Genomic DNA, 13,351 nt, shown 5'->3' with positions numbered 1-13,351 from the left:
TCTCTGTGTCTGTCCTTATGCCAGCACCCACATTTTTATTACTGTAGCCTTTTGGTTTGGTTTGAAATCCGGAAGTGTGAGTTCTCCAACTTTTTTCTTCTTCTTTGAGATTGTTTTGGCTATTTGGGAGCCCTTGGATTTCCATATGTGTTTTAGGATCTGCTTGTCAATTTCTGCAAAGGAGCCATCTGGATAGTGATTTTTTTAAAGGGTATTTATTATTACTTTTTTCTAACTACCACAGCAGCATAGACTGCTGAAAACCTGGAAGACACAAATCAAACAGAAGGCAGTGGTAATTCTCTTTTATTGGTGTCCCTTCAGGCTTTGTCTTCTGTGTATATAGTTTTTCCTACACAAAATTTGGAGTCGTTCCAGAGTTAGTAAATGTCTAGGGGCACTTTTGGATTAGTACCTTAGCAGAAACGTCTGGAACTGGAATTGCTGGGTCATGTAACACACACAGGGGTAGGAATTGGTTTGTCTTCTTTTTAACAAAGACTCTGAGGACCAGAGAGGTTAAGCGACTGGATCCAGGTCACACAGCTAAAACTCAGGGTGCGGGCAGCACACTGGATTTTGTAGGTGGTGGTAGCCGCGCTTGTTTATGAGGCTGATGCTTGCAAGTTGTGATAGCGAATGCCCTTTGTATTAGTGTTCTGTTGATGTGTAACTAAGTACCAATTCAACTGATTAAAGCAACATTGTTTATTAGCGCACAGTTCTGCAGGTCAGAGGTGTGGCTGGGTTCTCTGCTGCAGGTGACACCGGGCTGAGTGCTTTTCTGGAGGCTCTGGGGAAGAATCAACTCTGCCTCTAGAGGCCTCTCCTCTCCAGGTGGGGCCTGCTGCCTTCAGAGCCAGCAACGGGGGCTCTCCCCTGTGCTTCCCCTCTCTTGGCCTGTGGTCTCTGACCCCTAGATCCAGTTTCAAAGGGCTCATGTGCTTAGGTCAGGCCCACCTGGATAATCTTTCTATAACAGCCTCATCATGGGGTGCACACCATCATCTACACAGTCCCAGGGGTTGATAGGGGCCTGTACACAGCAGGCTGGGATCTTAGGGGGCATTTTAAAATTTCTGCCTACAAAATCGTTTTAAAGCTAGTAGCCAAAAATTATAGACAACATGAGGAACGCTATTAGTAGTCACTTACCTGGTATTTATGACCCCTTTAGGGCTCGGGCCTTTGCTGGGTGCTGTGGGGAGGCTAAAGTAGCAGGCGCCATCCCTGGCCTGAGGGAGTGCTAAGTCTGCCTGGGGGGCGGGGGGTCAAGGGCCAGCCCTTTGTGGCTGCTGTGAGGTGCGGGGTGCCCGGACCCGGTGGGTGAGGAGGTGCAGGAGCTGGGGATCTGCAGCTGAGCAGAAGGCCGGCAGCAGGGCAGGCTGGGGGGACTGTGGGAAGCTGGTGGGGAATCAGGCTGGCCAGAGGGGGGGCCCAGGTGGGGGAGGGCTCTGAAGACCAAAAATGGGGGGTAGGGATGCTGAGCCTTGTGTCCCCGTACTCGTTTTTATCTCTTAAGTTTAAATAACACATTCTGCAAAAAATACACACCGGTAAAATCTCATCAAGCGGCCAGAACAGGCCCCTGGGGTGGGGGGCATAGACATAGGGGTCTCAGTTCTGTGGCTGTGGGAGTGGGTTCAGGGTCCGGGCGGTGGGTCAGCCTTAGAGAGCCACAGTGGGGGGCATTCCAGGTCTCTTGGTCTCAGGAGAGAAGCAGGCATCCCCATCCTCTGTCCTGAGAAAGTGTGGTCTGTGTGGTTGTGCCCTGGACCGTCAGCAGTGCGGGGAGGAGGTGGTTCTCTGTGACTCCAGCCCCGATGGAGGCGGCGTGGGCTGTAGCTCGGGTCCTGTGGGGCACCCGGTCCTCCTGCCCTGCCCGCCGCGGGTTTGCCTTCTGAATGCCCCCACCTGCCCTGAGATGTCAGGGACACAGCTTCGCGCCTCCACGGCCTGGATTTTGCCATTTCCCCGCTCGTGCTCCTAATTCATCTCTGCCCACCTCCCAGGTGGAGCGTCAACTCCTGGAGGTCGGGGACACCTTTGCCCCCCACCACCTGGCACGAGGCAGGTGCTCGGTGATAGCTGGTGAGTGGGATACTGTCACTTGGTGCCTATAATCGCTGAAAACTTGCTGATAAAAGGACCATGGTAGTGCTTTGTAGGATTAAGGGATCAAGGATGAGGTCCTTCTTGCCAGGAGCCAGGTTGCTGGTGGCCGGGGGGAGACAAAGGGATGGGGCAGGTCTTCCTGTGATAGCTGGCAGCTGTATAACCAGGGTCCTGGGAGGGTGGGTGTTGGAGTCCGGATGGCTCAGTGGGTCCCCCCCCGCCCCCCCGCCATGGATGTCGGGGCAGGAGGGGGCAGATGTCCTCCCAGCTCCAGATGCTCCCAGCTGCTTCTAAACCTTTCCCTCCCTCCTTGGACTATCTCCCCTTATTCTCCCCTTCCTCACTGGTGCCTCCAGCCCATGGCAAGGGTCTTCCTCTTGACCTTCTCACACCATTCCCGAGACCTCAGCACCCTGGAGGCGTCCTACGCACCCGCCCAGCCGCTCCCCTCCTCCGTCCATCTCCCGGTCCTCTGCCCTGCTTTGCCTGCCCATTCCCAGGGTCATCTCCGACCCTCGTTCCTGCCCCACCTGTGCCCTCTGTCATGTCTGGGTGCATCCCCATCCTGCTAGTGGCCACGGTCGCTCTCCTCATCCACCACCCTGAGCGGCTTCATGGCTGCTGCCCTTGAGGCCAGGTGGGCATCTGGGGCTGGCTCAGCATCTCCCTTCCCCAGTCCTACTGCCCCGGCTCCCCAACCTCACACCTCCCTGGTTGTTCTAGGTGGCCGCACGGCTCATCCCCATCCTCCTTCCTCTCTCTGCTCAGAGGCCACCTTCTCCAGGAAGCCCCCTGACCACCTGGTCCCAGATGGCCACTGTACCCTCCCCATCCCCAAACTCTGCCTTATTTTTAGTTTTAAAGTTATAGAAAAATAGCAAAAGAGAGTACAGAGAGTTCCCGTATACCCACACCTGATTTCCTCTCTTAACATTCTAGATCAGCATGGCACATTTGTTCGGTATTAATATGTTGTTGTTAACTAAAGTCCCCCTTTTATTCGGATTTCCTTAGTTTTTCCCCACTGTCCTTTTTCTGGTCCAGGCCCGCATCCAGGATCCCACATGACAATTCATCATTGTGCCTCCTTAGCCCCTCTGGGCTCTGACAGTTTCTTAGACTTTCCTTGTTTATGATGACCTTGCCCATTTTGACGAGTATGGATCAGGAATTTTGGAGAATGCCCCTCTATGGGAATTTGTCTGATGTTTTGCCCCAGATTGGAGTGGGTAGTGGGTTTTAGGAGGAACACCAAAGAGGTAAATTGCCCTTCTCATCCTATCATATCAGGTCAGGGCACCTGCCATCACCGTGACTGATCCCTGTTGGTGTTTGACCTTCATCACCTGGCTTGGTGTCTCTGTCAGGCTTCTCCACTGTACCCTGCCTTGTTTTTCTCTTTAACATTGATCACAAGTCTGAAAGTGTGTATATTTGTGGATCTTTTCATGTCGGATTAGAATGTAAGAACAGAGGCCCCATCTGTCTTGTTTATTCCCAGAGTCTCACACATAGTGGGTGCTCTGTAAATTGGTTAATCAACTTGGTGGCTGCTTCTGGCAGGCAGTGAGCCCCGAGTGCTGGGGACGGAGCCACTGGTGCCATAGTTCCCACCCGCGGAGAGCTTCGGGTCCAGTGGGGGAGATCATTACACATGGAGATGTGTTCCCATTGTAAATGTGAACAGGGTCAGGGAAACGGTGCTTGGCTGTGCTGAGAGGCTGATGGGGCACGTGGCCTGGATGGGACACGGCGGTCAGAGAATAATGATAGGGAAGTTTGAGACCTGAAGGATGAGTGAGAGCTGGCCAGGCCATTGGGGGAGGGGGGAGATGTGTTCAGGTTGGAAGGAATGGCACGTGCAAAGGTCCTGAGGTAGAGAGGAGCTTGGGGTTCTTAAGAACACCAGCAAGGAGGCAGGATGCTCAGTTGGAAGTGGCCTTGGTTCAAGGAGGTGGTTTAGTCAAGGATGGTGAAGAGAAGGTGAAGAGTGGACCCAGTTATGAGGTGGGCAGAAGTGGGGTGAGGGGTGAAGTCCAGGCTCTTGACACTGGTGGATGGTGTTCTGTTTCTTTCTCAGAAAATGAGCAGGTTTGGAGGCAGATGAATTCTTTCAGAGATGCTTTTAGGGACAGCTGAGCAGCAGGATCGTGGAGGTGGGGCTGCATATTTGGGGGTTTCTGATTTGGGGACAGCACTGGAAGTTGTGGGAAGGCATGAGCTGACCTTGGAAGAGAGTGGAGAGCGAGAAGAAGAGTTGTCCAGGGCGAGGCCTCAAGAGGCCTGTAGAGGTCAAGGAGGACCCCCAAGGGAACTGGAAGGGAGGTCAGAGACGAGGACACAAGCTGGGCGAATGCGGTGTCCATGGAGGAGAGTGCTGGAAGGCGGGAGGGGAGGCAGCTCGGCTAGGGGCTGATGGTTCAGTCATGGCCCTGGGCAGGGGAGTGAGGTCCAGGTCCAGCTGCCAGACCCCAGGCCAGGCTCTCAACCCAGGCACCAGGCCCTGGGGAGGGAGAGGGAGGGAGCGGGGCGTGGGGGGACGGTGTGGGAGAACTGTAACTGGCTCCATCTTGCTGACCTTTCAGGATGGCTTTGTTGGAACCAGAATGCCACAGAGCTGCTCACCTCTTTCTTCCTCCAGAACTGCCTTTAATTTATGTTCACTTCTATTCTTCATGGGATTGTGTGTCTGATTTAATATTTTTGAGTTAGTGGGAAAACAGAAGATGCTTCACAGAAATTTGCCTTGTGGCCAATTTTGCAGGTTACATCTGTTTCCAAGGGTGACAGAGAACACTATATTCTGGACTCGTGCCCTCTCGTTCATCTTTGAGAAGGGCCATAAAGTCCCATTTCCAAGAGGTCATTGAGACCAATTAGGTAGTTTTATTAGTTTTGCCTGCATAGGAAAATCCTGCGCTATTTTTGATCGAATCTGTTCGGGCATCCATTTTATTTCGTGGCTGAAGCGGGATTGGCTGAATGGAATCCTGTTTTTCCATAGATCTTTTCACAGCTGAAGCTGTCTTCTTTTATGATACGTCGCCGGCGAGGAGAATGGAAACTTGTCGAGGAAAGTCTCCAGTGGAAGGCTGGCCTAGAGAAGCGAGCGCATGTCCACAGCAGCATGACTCACCAAAGCCACAAAAAGTGGCGACAACGCAGATTCTCATCAACTGTGATGAGAGGATCCGTGAAACGTGATAGATCCGTGCACTGGGATGTCATTCCGTCACAGGAAGGAATAAAGTTCTGATGCGTGCTTCGGCATGGATGAGCTTTGAAAACATCATGCCCAGCGAGAGAAGCCAGACACAGAAGATCACGTATTATATGAAATAAAGTTGACATGAAACGTAGAGGAAATCAATCGCATTTGCACGAGATTGCATTTATATGAAATATCCAGAATAGGCTAATCCATAGACCGAGAACAGAGTTGAGTGGTTGGAAGGAGGGGTCGGAGGGCCTGCTGCTGGCTATGGGTTTCTTTTGGGGCGATGAAGTTGTTCTCAGTTGATTGTGGCGATGGGTGCATGATTCTGTGAAGACCCAAAACCCCTGAATTGCACACTTTCAAAGGGTGAATTGTATAGGATGTGAATTCCGTCTCAATAAAGCTGTTGAAAAGAAGAGGCGCTCGGAGCTGTCAGTCACGGGCCATCTGGGGCCGCCTTCTCTCCACGGCTTTAGGCTCAGGGTGACGGGGGACTGCTCTGGTGCAGACCCTGTGGGAGGGGAGGGATGGATGTCGTATGGGCCACCTGTCCTGTCTCAGGCCGCGAGGCGCAGTCCTGCTGATATTACTCGTGTAACCCCCTCCTCCAAGCCACAGTGAACAGTTATCCTCTCTTCCTTTTCCTGAGTGTCCCCGTCCACCCATGCTCCTGCCAGGAGGATGCCCAGGGTCACCGTGGTGGCTGCCCTCCACCGTCCCGTCTTGAAGTCCCACGGGAAGTCCAGCAGCCCAGGCCGCGTCTTTCCCTTCCCGTCTGCCCGGCCGCCATGCCGGGGCGCATCTCGGTGCCCACCAGCGCTCAGTTCCTGGGCTTGCTCTGGCCGTTGCCCTGGTCTGCCTGGCATGGCGAGCGAGGCAATAATGCTCCTTGTCCCCAGGTTCTCATTGACTGGATCAACGACGTACTGGTGGAGGAGAGAATCATCGTGAAGCAGCTGGAGGAGGACCTTTACGACGGCCAGGTGCTGCAGAAGCTCTTGGGTGAGTCCACGGGCACCCCAGCAAAGGGCCACCGTGGGGTGGTCCCCAGGCTGGGCCACTCGATTCCCTGCAAGGTGGCATGGGCCACATGTCCTCAGGGTGGCCTGAGCCCATGCTCCAGGTGGCAGCTCCTGGGCTGCAGCAGGCCATGCCCAGCTTCCAGAACTTTCCCATGGGGACAGGGAGATGGGGCAAGAATGGTGCCACTTCCTCTGTGGGTCAGCCCTCCTACAGGGCGGTGGGGAGGGAATGGCCCACATGTCATGCCCTTGCTCAGCCTGTCCTCCAGAAGTACATTTGGAGGGAAGAAGTTGTGTTTGTCTTGGTTGTTCCTCTGTTGGACGAAGATTCACCTTGTGGCAGGTGTGGATCTAGGCTCTGGGGATGCAGTGGTAACAAGAAGGGGGGTCCCCTCGCCCACCTGTCCCCCTACATTCTGGCAGAGGGAAGAAAGAGAAATGTTATGGGACACAAACAGATGCTTTAAGAGAGTGGCACGTGCTAGGAAGGAAGCCAGAAGGTCACGGGGCGGAGAGGGTTTGGGCAGTGGGGGCGGCTATCTGGGGAGGGGACATCTGAGCAGATGTCTGCACCACCAGCCTCAGAAGAACATTCCAGGCCAAGACTCGGATGTGAGGAAGACTCTGTAGTGTTTAAAGCTTAGTGGAAGGAGGCTGCAGGAGGTGGGGGAGAGGGGTCGTGGGGGTGCTGGACGGGGCCGGGAAGATGGACGAGGCTAGATCGCGTCCAGAAAAGGCTTTTATTCCAAGTGACAGGGAACCGCTAGAGCTTTTGAGCAGGGCCGTGACATGATCTGAGCTAAGTGTTTTATGAAGTCACCTGGGCTTCTGGGTATAGAAGGCGGGGGTCGGGAGCAGGAGCTGAGATCGGTCAGGAGACTGTTCCGGCAGCCTGAACATCAGATGAAGCGGCTCAGACTAGGGGGAGGTGCAGACCCGGGGGGAGGGATCTTGGAGGTTGGAGCTGCCAGAGATGTCAAGGCTGACATGACAGCCAGGTTTGTGGCCTGAGCAGCTGGGGAACCAGGGGCCCCTTGGGAGGAGCGTGGGGGGTGGGGAATGAGGAGGTGGGTGTTGCAGCAGCCGGGGCCTGTTCTACCTGAGTCAGCGGCCAGGTGAGGGTGGAGAGCTCGGCAGCAGAGGTGATGCTTAGCGCCATGGTACCCAGGGGCCTCACCTGGAGAGGGTGGTCCAGATTCATTAGTTGGCTGAAGGCCAAATGGCCAGAAATTTCTCAGTATTTGGCTGAGCCAGGGATCCCCGTCTTGGAATGACTCCCACGGTACAAGAATAAATTTGAAATGTTATTGGGATTGGTAATCATTAACACCAGTTTATTATTAAAAACGGTGATCAGGTGGAATCATTATATTGTATGCCTGAAACTAATATAACGCTCTACGTGAATTATGTGTGGATAAAAAAAAAGTGTCGGTCAGAGTTTTGATGTTTTAGATCGTAGTGTTGGTGTGGTCATTCCCAGGGTCATCCTCAGCCCTGTCGGGGGCTACGGTCCCCTCAGGGTCATTATACTGGACATTCGTGATGACAGATACTTTCAGTCGAGAAGGGGCGGGGAGCGCATGGATCTTCGGATCCGCCAGCAAGGATTCTTCTGATGGGGTTGCTGCCCGGGTTACCAGCTGTCCTCCTTGTCTGAGGTGAAGACCGAGCTCCCCCTCAGCTCTTGGACTCAGAGTTGGCTGTGGGTGACGCCGCTGTCTTATTGAAACGGTCCCTTAAGCAGGTGCCTGGTTCCCTGCCGGAGGGAGATACTTCCTAGCATTTTCAGAAGCAAACTTAAGAGTGTTGCACTCAAATTTTTTCCTTCCGATGCTTCTGCACGCCCCTGTGGCTTCATTCACCCAGTTGCTTGAAAAAATCGTGTCCTAAGCCTGAGTTCTAGCGGGGCGGGGAGGAGGGCGGGTTGCTGATAACCATCACCGGATCATAGGACAGGCTCTGAATTTGCCTGTAAATGGTGCCGGCCCCTCCCAGGCGACGAGTGACAGGGGCATCCTTAGAGCAGGTATCAGGTAAGAATTCTTGCCCCTCAAGGCACGTCTTTTGGTACCCCCCTCAGCTGGCAAATGTCACACTCGATCCGAAGCTGCATGATTGTCCGTCGTCCTGCATCGGCTGTGTTACCCTCTGGGTTGCGGGAGGCTGGCTCTGGCAGCTGACTTCCATCCCGCGTGAATATCTTACTTGAGTACTTAATAAGGCGATTCCAGAATCTCTCATATGTCAAGTGGGTTGACACGCTCCTCTGTGGGACGAAAAGAACCATGGAAGAGAATTCTCGGATCTGAACAGAAAACCAGCATGTCTTGCCTAGTTGTTGATTACTCACTGCTGATGTCGCTGTGCCCACGAGATGCAGCAGGGACCCGTGTGAGCACATGGTCCTCGAGCCCAGGGTTAGCAGGAATGACACACACGTGGACTAGACATTCGGCTTGTCACTGTCTCCAAAGGCAGAAGCCAAAGCCAGAAAGGAGACTGTGGCCGAGTGCCGAGGCCAAAGCTGACCTGTGCATCTGGAGAGAGGAGAGGGGTGCGGCCGGGGCCCTGGGTGGGCAGGAAGGGATCGGGAAGAGGAGGAGCCAGCGAAGGAGTCTGAAGGGTCCAGCTGTAGGGAGGAGGCAGGGAGGGGTAGGGGAAGGGTGTTTCAAGGAGGCAGGAGTGAGGACAGAGAGTGGACCTCTGGATTTGGCCGTGTGAGATCACCAAGTGCGAGTCAGCAGCAGAACCCCAGCTGGGTCCCTCTTCTTGAGAGCAGACCCTGGAAGCAGCTGCCGACTCTGCCCCGTGGCAGGTTTTGGCGGGTGTAACTCTTCCGCAAGGTGGGCCATGTGTGGGCAGAGGGAGGGTGCCCCTGCTGGGATCCCAGGGGCCTCCTGGGCTGGCTGTGGTCCCGCTTCTAACTCATGGCACTCCCTTCTCCTTGCAAAAGGCAGGCCCTTTCCTGCGCAGGGAGTGTTCACAGCCCTGCATTCAGCCTCACCACGTTTGCCTGCCACATCTGAGGATCCACCCCAGCTTCCTTGGTCCCTCTCCGTGCTCTGAAGCCAGGTGTTGGCCGCAGCAAAGCCAGCAGAGCCTGGAGCCGCCCCTGGGGCCCATTGGTAGGCAGAGTGATGCCGGCGACTCGGGCAGCCAGATGTGTGATCCTCTCCCACGTGGCAGGGCTAGCAGGACCAGCCTCAGGCAGCACCCAGGTGCAACCAGCCTCCTCGGTTCCTGTCATCAGCTGAATTGTGTCCCCCCACCCCCCAGAAGTCATAAGTTGAAATCCTAATCCCTAGGACCTCAGAATGTGACTGTATTTGGAGACAGGGTCTTTCTAGAAGTCATTAAGTTAAAATGAGATCATTGGGGGGTGGGCCCTAAACCCATACGGCTGGTCACCTTTTAAGAAGAAGAGATCAAGACAGACACACATAGTGGAACAGCCACGTGAGGACATGGGGAGAGAGGCCTCAGGGGAAAGCAGCTCTGCCAGCCCCTGATCTCAGATTTCTAACCTCCAGGATCCTGAGAGAAAGTACATTTGCATTGTTTACGCCCCCTGGTCTGAGGTCCTCTGTGACTGCAGCCCTAACAGGCTGGTACAGTTTCCTTTCCGCCTCCAGCACGCCTCCTCCTTCAGCCTGGGTATCACGGCCACGTTCAGCCTGCAGGGGCTGCAGGGTTGGCTGGTGGAGGGGACGGCAGAGGCGTACCGGGCTCCCCGTCTCCCAGCAGGCGAGGCTCTTGGACCACCCGGCTCTGTAACCCTCCTTCCTTCCCCAGGATCCTCCGCTCTGCCCTGTAACACCTGGGGGACCTGCTGTGTATTTTCAGGGTGTTCATATGGAACAGCTGTGGCTTATCCAGCTAGGACCTGTCAGATGCAGAGACATCAAAATACATAAACAGCAACCACTTCTAGCCCCGGCTGGATGCATTTGGTTGAGCTGCTTTGTTTTGCTTCTAGCACTCATGGCTGCAGCCCGATGTTATGGAGGTGAGGTTGCCTCCCCCGCTGGGGAGCCTCTTGTCTGTGCTGCATCCAGCCCCAGGACAGTGCCTGGTGCACAGAAGGTGCTCATGTAACTGTTTTGTGAGCTAACGAAGGAAGGAAGCAAAGGAAGAAGCATCCCAAGCCCCACAGGCATTGCTCTATAATGATACTATCCTGGGGGAAATATTAAAACGGTTTGCTCTAGTTCTAATCGAGGGAGGGGAGGACATGGGGAGAGAACGCTGAGTTAGCAGGCCTCCAGACGGAATGCCGTACACAGAGCTTTGGGGGGACCACTTGCGAAACGGGAGCCCCACCATGACCAGCCTGGCCTCCGCTGTCTGCTGTCCCCCCCTTCAGTGCCACAGCCAGCAGCCACGTCCTGGCTCGCGGCCGGTTAGGCTCTGTGCCGGGCACCGTGGTCACCCTCCCGGGGAACAGGTCGCCATGTTCTGCGATGCTGCTGCTGTTGATTTGCTGAGGAGAGACATCCCATCAGGAGACACCTGGGTCTTAGAGCCCCTTCTTGCCTTGCCCCTTAGCAGGTGGGGGGCCCACGTGGCGGCAAAGTGGGTGGGGCTCCCACTGAGGCCGGGCTCGGGGTCAGTCACCGGATCTGGAGCAGATGTGGCAGTTCTTGTCGGGCTTGTCGGGGTCCTCCAGTGAGCTTCCGGCTCACTCTCGGGGATAAAGTCGTTCGTGGTGGTGTCTGTGAACATCTCGCCATCCTTACCGCGGTGTCCTGCTATTAGAGACACAAGAGGACCCAGTGCACCGCCTCCTCCGCTCCGGCCCCGTCCCCATCCCTGCGGGTCCCCTCCCTGCCTCCCAGTTGCACCTTGAGTCATTTTTTCCATGTCACGTGCCTAGAATGTTCCCGAGTGGGACACCTCCAGGTCTGCCCTCGACCTCCACGCCCCCTTTCTGCTCTGGAGTACTTTTCCAAGGAACACAAAGGACTAGAAAGCTCGGAGCTCCGTGGCTCCCCGTCCTGACAGCGCCCCACTGCTCTGTGATGATCTGCTCGCCCCGGGCTGGGTGGGGGAGTGGTCCCCTTGCGGCTGGGGCACGAGGCAGCCCCGAGACCCTCCAGTGTTTCCTCACGCCCTGCGTCTTGCTCTTGTCCTTCTCGTTGCAGAAAAACTGGCAGGCTGCAAGCTGAATGTGGCTGAGGTGACACAGTCCGAGATCGGGCAGAAGCAGAAGCTGCAGACGGTGCTGGAAGCCGTGCATGGCCTACTGCGGCCCCACGGCTGGGCGCTCCAGTGGACCGTTGACTGTGAGTAGTCTCGGGGGACACCGAGCCTGTCCCCTCAGCTCTCCACGCTGTCATTCATTGTGGCCTTTCTGGGCTTGTATGTTCAAAACCCGTTCCCGCTGCTGCTCTATGGAAGGCAGCTAGGACAGGCCAAAGCCAGCGTCCCCACTCTTGGGAGCTAGCTCCTAGGTGAGAGACGAAGTCACGCCTGTCATTGCCTTTTTTTCCCCCTTGCTTCTGAGAGGAAAGAAGTTGTTTCTGTTTGGGTGGGGCAGGGGAGGCTCCCAGAGGAAGGAGGGGAAAGAGAGAGAAGCTCTGTGGGGTTTTTGGAAGGGACCCAACCCCAGATACCCATGGCACCAACAGCAAATGAGCTGTTCTAGCCATGACCCGCTGGAGCAGGTCCTCAGGAAAAGATTCATGCTGGCCTCTGGGATAAATCACAGCGTGCTGCCATGACGAGTATGTGACATCACAGTATTCTCAGCCAAGACCTCAAGCCAGAAAGGTGAAGAACTAAAGCGAGAGGGTGCCTGGGTGGCTCAGTCGTTAAGCGTCTGCCTTCAGCTCAGGTCATGATCCCAGGGTCCTGGGATCGAGCCCCACATCGGGCTCCCTGCTCGGCGGGAAGTCTGCTTCTCCTTCCCCCACTCTCCCTGCTTGTGTTCCCTCTCTCGCTGTGTCTCTCTCTGTCAAATAAATAAATAAAATCTTTAAAAAAAAAAAAAAACTAAAGTGAGAGAAGCCGGAAATTTCTTTGTCGGGGCTGCCCCCCCCCCCCCCCCCCCCCCCCATGCTCAGTGCAGGGCAGGCAGGGCCTGGCCAGGAAGCTCTCCACCCCCCTCCCCCGGAGCACCATCCATCCTTGCTTCCCTCCCTCGTGTGGGAGGTTGATAGTGCAGAGGGAGAACTTTTAAGCGCCAGGGATAATAATGCACATTATTGTGATGGCTAAGTGGCCACGATGACCCATCTTCCACAAAATTCTCCCTTCCCTATGCTAATTTCACTCTCCTGCCCGCTCCGTCTCATCACACCACCCAGCCCCTTTTAAAAATGCTGTGCTTTTGAAAGTGGTTGCACATGTCACCTGAAAGCCAACAGGAAGGGAACAAATTAGAAAAGAGAAGTAAATTCATACAAGGCGCTCATCGTCTTCGTTTTTCCGTGGCCGGTGCTTTTTTTTCCGCCCATGGTTTTTCTCTGCGGTCTCGTTTGGACGCAGCGTCTTTATTGCCTTTTGGACATGGGCTCGGGGCTCCTGCAGAACCTGATCTAAACCAGCTCCCTTCTTCCCTCCCCCGACAAGCAATTCACAGGAAGAACCTGGTGGCCATCCTCCACCTCCTCGTGTCCCTGGCCATGCACTTCCGGGCCCCGATCCGCCTCCCCGAGCACGTGTCCGTGCAGGTGGTTGTTGCGCGGGTGAGTATTGGGCTTGCCCTCCATGCTACCAGAGGGGTGTGGGGACGCTTTCCTCCCGTGGATTCCTTCCCTGCTGCTTTTTTTTTTTTTCCTCCTAAGAGGCTACCTTCTGTTTTCCCCTCTTGACAAAAATGTGTGTCTCACCCTGGCTTGGAGACAAATGATTGGAGCCGGAACAATGGCACTGATTTGGAGAGAGGCAGATTCAAAGGCATGAGCGTATTGAGGTTTAATTTTCCAGATTTTTTTTTTTAAAGAACATTCATTTCTCTCCAAAGCCAAGTAGTTGGAACTCAGTTCTCGTGAAT

General features: G+C 55.0%; 1 protein-coding gene across 1 annotated transcript in view; it reads left to right on the top strand.

Annotated features, from left to right (window-relative positions):
- PARVB (parvin beta) overlaps positions 1–13,351 on the top strand; it is a 67,881-nt gene that overhangs the window by 29,905 nt on the left and 24,625 nt on the right. Inside the window, exons 4-6 of the mRNA XM_021687796.1 lie at positions 6,232–6,334; positions 11,499–11,639; positions 12,928–13,043. Of these exons, the coding sequence (XP_021543471.1) occupies positions 6,232–6,334; positions 11,499–11,639; positions 12,928–13,043 (360 nt within the window). The remainder of the gene's footprint in view (positions 1–6,231; positions 6,335–11,498; positions 11,640–12,927; positions 13,044–13,351) is intronic.

This window comes from Neomonachus schauinslandi, chromosome 5, assembly GCF_002201575.2.
Source record: "Neomonachus schauinslandi chromosome 5, ASM220157v2, whole genome shotgun sequence".
In the NCBI taxonomy this organism is placed as follows: domain Eukaryota; kingdom Metazoa; phylum Chordata; class Mammalia; order Carnivora; family Phocidae; genus Neomonachus; species Neomonachus schauinslandi.
This window is presented reverse-complemented; position numbering and strand designations above follow the sequence as displayed.